At 40.3% G+C, this 7401-nt stretch overlaps 1 protein-coding gene across 1 annotated transcript in view; it reads right to left on the bottom strand.

Moving 5' to 3' along the window:
- Nucleotides 1-5471: 5471 nt before the first annotated feature.
- The window catches only part of LOC114560869 (protein FAM19A5), a 59052-nt gene continuing 57122 nt past the window's right edge, over nt 5472-7401 (bottom strand). Inside the window, exon 4 of the mRNA XM_028586526.1 lies at nt 5472-6323. Within this exon, the coding sequence (XP_028442327.1) occupies nt 6315-6323 (9 nt within the window). The 3' untranslated portion in view covers nt 5472-6314. The remainder of the gene's footprint in view (nt 6324-7401) is intronic.

Genomic DNA, 7401 nt, shown 5'->3' with positions numbered 1-7401 from the left:
TGACTGACATGCAGCACAAGAACGGGACAGTTAGGTTTCCACATAAACTGTTTAATTTGTTAGAAGAAAACCTTTGAGATGAAACACAGATGAACTTATGTTCTCTTTTAATGAAAAATATGGATCATACTGGCAGAGAAAATAAAGACGGTTGGTGAGTTTATCTCCTCCGGCTGATGGAGACTGAGATGAAATAAGGCAATGACTTACAGACACAATGCATTCTGGGATTTTGTGTACATAAAAATACAATAAATGAAGGAAAATTCAACGCCACTTTCTCATAAAAAAAAGATTTATAAGTTGTAACTAATGACTCTATCGTTGTTTCTTAATGCTAATCCACCATGGCACTTGATGAGTCTTTTTGTTTTTAGCTCTTTTATTCAGCTATGTGACATTCTGATTATTAATAATTAGTCTCACATTGCCAGAGCTCCACAGCGCTGCGGAGGAGAGTCTGGCGAGTCCACACAGCATTCCGGGATGGGAGAAAAACGTGGTCTGGTTTATTGGCATCTCTTTAAACCAGTGTTTCTCAACGGGGGCGGTACCGCCCCCCAGGGGGCGTTCAGAAGATGATGGGGGGCGTTGGAAGCAATATTTTGGAAAGGGGGGCGTTGAGGAGGCCTTGGGGGGCGTTTGTTTGAAAGCTAGTTTAAACCAAAGATTCACAATAACAATACATGTTTACACTTAAACTACTAAAGAATAAGTAGTCTGTATCATTATAAGCTGCCAGTTTACAGCACTGCGACTGGACGAGACGGGTATCCTAATGGTGCGTTCTTTTTGTCCACCGAAGTCGATCTACGAGTCGTTTTCCGGAGTTACGAACCGGAAGTTGCAAATATAACGCCACCGAGGTCGTATATATACGACTCGTCAAGTCGTCTGAACTCAGAGGACCCCGAGTTCACTTTCAAAGATGGCTACGTCGTGCATCACACGTAGTAAACATTGTGGTTTTCTACAATTTTAAGCACTTTTGTCTTTATTGTAACCAAATGAAGAAGTCGTACACATAGCACTGTATACTACTACCTAATAGGCATGTCTCTACAGTCTTATTAGGAGTTAAATACCGCCTGATTAGTTATTTTGTAGCTTGTGCAGCTGAAATTGGCTAGAGACGCTCGGTTACTATATGACAACAACGGCTTTAAGCCGAGTCTAGAGCAGAAAGCAGAGCAGTAGCCTAACTTTAACGTTAATCAAAACATAATTTTCATGTATCAAACTGTGAAATATATTTGTGTAATATGTCAATAACTGGGTGAATAGAATCCTAAATGTTACTAAAATGTTACAAAAATCCATCTTTTCTCAGACTCGTAGTATCGTGTGACAAAAAGAACGCAACAACCCCGCAGGTTATTCGTTTTTCGACATGGATGTGACGTCACACTCGAGCTACTAGTCGCGATTACAAGACAAAAATAACGCACTATAACTTTTCTGTGCTTCTGTCAGCTTTGTTTGGTGCAGCTCCGTGCTGCCTTCATTGAAACGGGACGTCAGAGCATCGTCTTAAATTAGCTCTGTAGCTAGGCTACTACATGAAGCTGCGTTTAGATAAGAAAAAAAAAGCAATCGCCGCAATGTCCTGTTGTATTCTTTAACCCCCCCAATGTAGCTCAAGTAGACTATATTTCAAAGTAACAGTTTTTCGTCAGATGGTTTATTAAACACAACGTTTCCTACTGTACATGAATGCAGCTTCATTTCACGGAGAAAGAGAGAAAGAAAAGAGACGTGCGAGAGATATTGACGGTTCTTTGGTGTTTGTCAAACATTTAGCTGTTCCATTAACTCCAGTACAAGCCATTTCAGGGCTTGTGTTTGGTGTTTTAAAACTTTCTTATGGAAGCGATAGAGGAAGTGATGTCACTGTTTACTGTACGGGACTCTCACACCTCCACAAAACACAGCGCGATGTGGGCTTGCGTTTTCTCCAAACGTTTTTTTCTGCTATTTACTCCCAAGACAGGCAATAGCAAACATAGCTAGACTCTTCTAAGCATTAAAAACGTCTCTCACTAACTTTCAAAGGTTGTAAACTTATTTCCATTCGGCAGTAGGTGTCGTTCTTCAAGTCGTTTGTCATCACCAAAATACTTGTCTGTGTGTGTGTGTGTGTGTGTGTGTGTGTGTGTGTGTGTGTGTGTGTGTGTGTGTGTGTGTGTGTGTGTGTGTGTGTGTGTTTGTGTTTGTACCTGTTTTACTATATACATGGGGTCCAAAAACCGGGGACTACAGTATCCTTGTGGGGTCTGCACAGCCTCGTGCGTGCTGGTCCCTACGAGTTTAAAGGGCAGTTTGAGGGTTAAGACTTGGTTTTAGGATCAGGGTTAGAATTAGGTTATGGTTAGGGTGAGGGTAAGGGTTAAGGTTAGGCATTTAGTTGTGATGGTTAAGGTTAGGGTAAGGGGCTAGGGAATGCATTATGTCAATGACAAGTCCCCACAAAGATAGTGATACAGACTTGTCTGTGTGTGTGTGTGTGTGTGTGTGTGTGTGTGTGTGTGTGTGTGTGTGTGTGTGTGTGTGTAATCCTTCTGCTTTTACCCCTTGATAAGTGCCAGCTTGTTTTCCGTTGGAACAATTCAATTTTAGATTTGAATAAAAAATAGATTTGAATGTTACATTGCTAGCGGTTTCTGATTGGCTACTGTTAGTGTTTGTAATAATAATAATAATAATAATAATAATAAGCATAATACATTTTATTTAAAGCGCATTTCATGACACCCAAGGTCACTTCACAAACAAAAAAGGACATTCAAATTATAGTCATCTTATAAAGGTGCTGAGGTTCACACCATGCAGCAGGCCTTTTGATAATACCTATATATTAGTTTGAATGTTACATATCTAGTCGTTCCGATTGGCTGCTGTTATTTAATTTGAATGTCCAATGGTTGCATTTTTTTTAAAACCTGTAAATATATATAATTTCTATTCACATGGCTTTTTTGATACCTGGGAAACTAATACATGTGTTGTTTGTCATTCAATGATTTGAGTTTTTGATTTTTTTTATAACAATAATAGGCCTATATTAGGGCGTAATCATTAATATTCAGGGCATTTAGCCTACATAATATTTGAGGGGGGGCGTTAGGGACCTGGATAATGGATAGGGGGGCGCTGGCACAAAATAACACTGCTTTAAACCAATCACAATCGTCTTGGGCGGACGGAGCAACGGTGCCTCTGCAAAATATCCCCGGGAAGGAACTTGTTTTGGTGGAACATGTGTACGTTCAAAAGTTGTTTTAGTCGTGCGACATAAAACTCAGATTGGACAGATAGTCTAGCTAACTGTCTGGATTTACCCTGAAGAGATCAAACGGAGCAATCCCGGAAGTGGAACGTTGTAGATATGGACTAATTAATAATAAACATTTAAAGCTGCAGACGTGAGGGATTCTTGTAAGAAACCTTTAGTAATTTTTAATTGCATAAATAACCAGCCAAAGGATTTGTTTCACTATCTAGCAAACCAAAAGTTTAGCAATTATTAGTACATTATTCATTAACAAGTAATGACACCGTTAGTTACAACTTATAAATGCTTTATAAAGGATGAATTATGAGTAAGTGGTGTAAAAAAGCTTTGAACAGCAGCAATGCGTTAAATAAAGGTTTTCTACAAAGATACAACATATAAAAATTGTTAAATATAGAACTTTAGGCTTTTCAAAATACATTTAATGCTCCTACCCCCAAACAGACATGACAGCTTAGCTTCTAGTGTGGAATGGTTTGCCGGTTGTTTCATTAAAACCTAACATGACTGCATGTTGTCCACATGTGGCACCAGAGAATGTAAAATCTGACTGAATGCATAATGTAGTCCGGTGGAGAAGAGCCACAGATCATTCAGAATCCTGCAGCTTTTATGATGAAAACGTGGAAACTTTGCTCACTGAAATCTAACATCTTGGAAAATATCCAGTGAGCATCAAGAGAAAACTTTTAGAAAAAGGTAAAATGCCTTTATTACATCTGGCACATTCTAACAAATCTAGAATGTGCCAGATGTAATAAAGGTATTTGACCTTTGTTGTAGACGAGTGCCTTGAATTTTTTCTTGTTGCACACTGGATTTATTCATGCCCTCCTACCAAAGAACAATGTCTTATTTTCACAAAAAAACAATTCCAATATTAAAGTCAGCCCTGTCTCCTAAAAATGTACCTCCCGTACAACAAAACTGCTTTGTCAGTTGCGTTTTGAGGGAAACGTATCTCGTCCAGGATTACATTTGTTTTGGACGTATCAAAGAAAACAAAAACTCCGGCTCTCACAGATAAGTAATCTTCTCATTTAATGTGGGTTTATTTTACGAGATTTTGCCCACATTAAATAAGAAGATTCCTGTGACTGCCATAGCTTTTCTTTTCTTCGATCTTTGTCACTGATGTGCACCTGAAACACCGTCTAAGATTTGGAGCTGTACCGGCTACTTTTTGTTATATTTTTGACGTATCACAAATAGGTTTCTAATCAATGTTACCGTAGACAGCAGGTCAGGGTGAATGGATGTGTCAAAAAAAAAACATTTCACCCAGGAGACCGTGTGAAACCAGGAGTCAAGGTTGACTTTTTTACGTAACGTAATTGACTTTACCTATGTATACATTCCTAAATGATCTTAAAAACATACAGATTTTAACCTAGTCTCGCATTGCCAGACCTTCCTCCGCAGCGTCACGGAGGAGGAAGGTCTGGCTAGTCCCAACAGCATTCCGGGATGGGAGAAAAACGTGCTCTGGTTTATTGGCATTTCTTTAAACCAATCACAATCGTCTTGGGCGGTGCTAAGCGTCGGACGGAGTAACGGTGCCTCTGCAAAATAGCCTCGGGAAGGAACTTGTTTTGGTGGAACACGTGTACGTTCAAAGGTTGTTTTAGTCGTGCGACAGAAAACTGATTGAACAGATAGTCTAGCTAGCTGTCTGGATTTACCCTGCAGAGATCTGAGGAGCAGTTAACCACAGTCCTCATAAATCCACCGGAGTTTGAAATGCCAACACAAAGGAAGCCCAAGGCAATGGATATCCGGCCTAAATGGGTGAAATCTGGTGGAATTCCCGTCGGCAACTGAGCAATACCGGAAGTGGAACGTCGAGGATATAGACACATTTTTAACCCAAACCATCATCTTTTTCTAAACCTAACCAAATTGTTTTGTTTCAATTCACAATTTTAACCACTTCAAATGACAGCGACTGTTTCAACACGTGCGCCGGCCTTTGGAAAATACGTTTCCCTCGAAACGTAATTGAGAATGCAGTTTCGTTGTATGTGGACATAATCTTCTCGGAGACAGGGATGATTTTTGTTGGACGTGGACATAGCATACTACCTCTAGGAGGCGCTGTATTTCATTTTCTGTCGATCAATTAGTCAACTAATCATTTCAGCTATACTTTTACCTTTTTTGATGTTTTGTGTGCAAACATCTTAATTTGTAAGGTAATTACAGGTGTCAAATAAATGTAGTGAAGTAAAAAGTACAATATTGTGGGATAATAAGTGGGATATACTCTAAAGTGGCATGAAAAGAAAATAGTTAAGTACCACTACTCTAAAAATGTTACTTAGGTACAGTACTTGAGTAAAAGTAAAGTAACATTCCACCACTGATTTTTTTTTCCTGCCCTGGTTGACTCCAAACTTGAAAATGTGTCTTCAGTTTCTGATAAAAATGCACAATGTTTAATGTTCTCATCATAAAAATGCCTCATTAGTTTTTTTCACCTTCTCCACCCGACTGATGTTTGGCACGTGAACATCTGAACTGTCCCGACAGAAACATCGACAGCTCTCCTCACACTGATACATGTTTTTATCATTAAGTCATGTACAATTTAACTTTGCTCAGTTAAGTCACTTACTGTGTAATATCACAATGTGTTTGTTTCTTTACAGAGATATGTTTTTTTTTTTTTTTTTTTTAAACGTCTCATCGTCGGCTCTGTTCATCTTTGGTCTGTAAAAAGAAACAGAGTTTGTTGCCAAACGAAAAACAAATCCATACAGCAGCTCGTCATAATATTCCTCTTTTTTTTCTAAATCTCCTGGAAAATAAACACGGTTGTTTTTCCTCCAGAAAGAAGAAGAACTTCAGGCTGGAGTTTGCACAGTTCGCCCAAGCATGAGGCAGGAAGTGACGACTCCCCGGCCCCGGCCCTTGGCTCTGTTAGCGGCTGATGATTGGTGCGCTTGGTGATGACGGATGGGCGATGGACGATGGGAACCAGTCTCTCTCTCTCTCTGCGGAGTGTGTGTCCTTGCCGCCGCTGTCAGGAGACCTGGAGGACACAATGCGTCATAACAAATCAGCTACACGAGCCTGATGACGTCATGTTTCAGTACGAAAGAAGTTGCTCAAATAAAATAAACAATTTTAATACGAGTGAGAAAATCCATCAAAATGTACTTTTTTTCTTGCTAAACATCATCAATACATTGATTTTGACAGAACTAAGACTCAAAATGTCCAATAAACACTAGTCTTGCATTGCCAAACCTTCCTCCTAAGCGCTGCAGAGGAGGATCTGGCTAGTCCACACAGCATTCCGGGATGGGAGAAAAACGTGATCTGGTTCATTGGAATTTCTTTAAACCAATCACAATCGTCTTGGGTGGCACTGAGGTCCGAGCCACGGTGCCTCTGCAAAATAGCCTCAGGAAGGAACTTGTTTTGGTGGAACATGTGTACGTTCAAAAGTTGTTTTAGTCGTGCAACAGAAAAACTCAGATTGGACAGATGGTCTAGCTAGCTGTCTGGATTTACCCTGCAGAGATCTGTCCAATAAACAATGCCAATAAACCAGAGCCCTTTTTTCTCCCATGCCAATATGCTATGGGGAGTAGCCAGACCCTCCTCCGCCCCGCAGCGTGTGGATGGTCTGGCAAAGCGAGACTACCCGAAAACAGGTGACTTTGAGCCGGGAACAAAGCACCGCAAGCTGCCGGTCGTTTAAATTTAGTCCACAAAATATGACCATTTTGCCCCGACGAAAGTTAAGACTAGACACCAAAACGACTAGTTAATATTAGGAAAAAGATCGTGGTTTGTATTAAAACACTCATAAGGAACAAGCCTTTCCTGGGAGAAAGGCTTTAGTTTTCCCCAGGAAGGGAACTCCGCTCTCTGGCTTTCAAGTCCGGTATGTTAACGCCCACCCATCCACCCAGACCTCCTCCCTACGCGGCCAGCCACGTTCTTATACAGCGGCCGTCAATGTGGTGAATACAGCAACAAAAAAACGTGGAATGGTTACAAATTACAGTGCTTAACTTTTTGTAGCTTTTTGAACAAATGGGAGCGAACAGGAAGCCCATTAAGGTACTGCCCCAGTGACAAAGCCATTTTGTACCTTTAAG

The sequence above is a fragment of the Perca flavescens genome, chromosome 8 (genome assembly GCF_004354835.1).
Source record: "Perca flavescens isolate YP-PL-M2 chromosome 8, PFLA_1.0, whole genome shotgun sequence".
In the NCBI taxonomy this organism is placed as follows: Eukaryota; Metazoa; Chordata; class Actinopteri; order Perciformes; family Percidae; genus Perca; species Perca flavescens.
The sequence above is the reverse complement of the archived record's forward strand: the minus strand, read 5'-3'. Positions and strand labels throughout refer to the sequence as shown.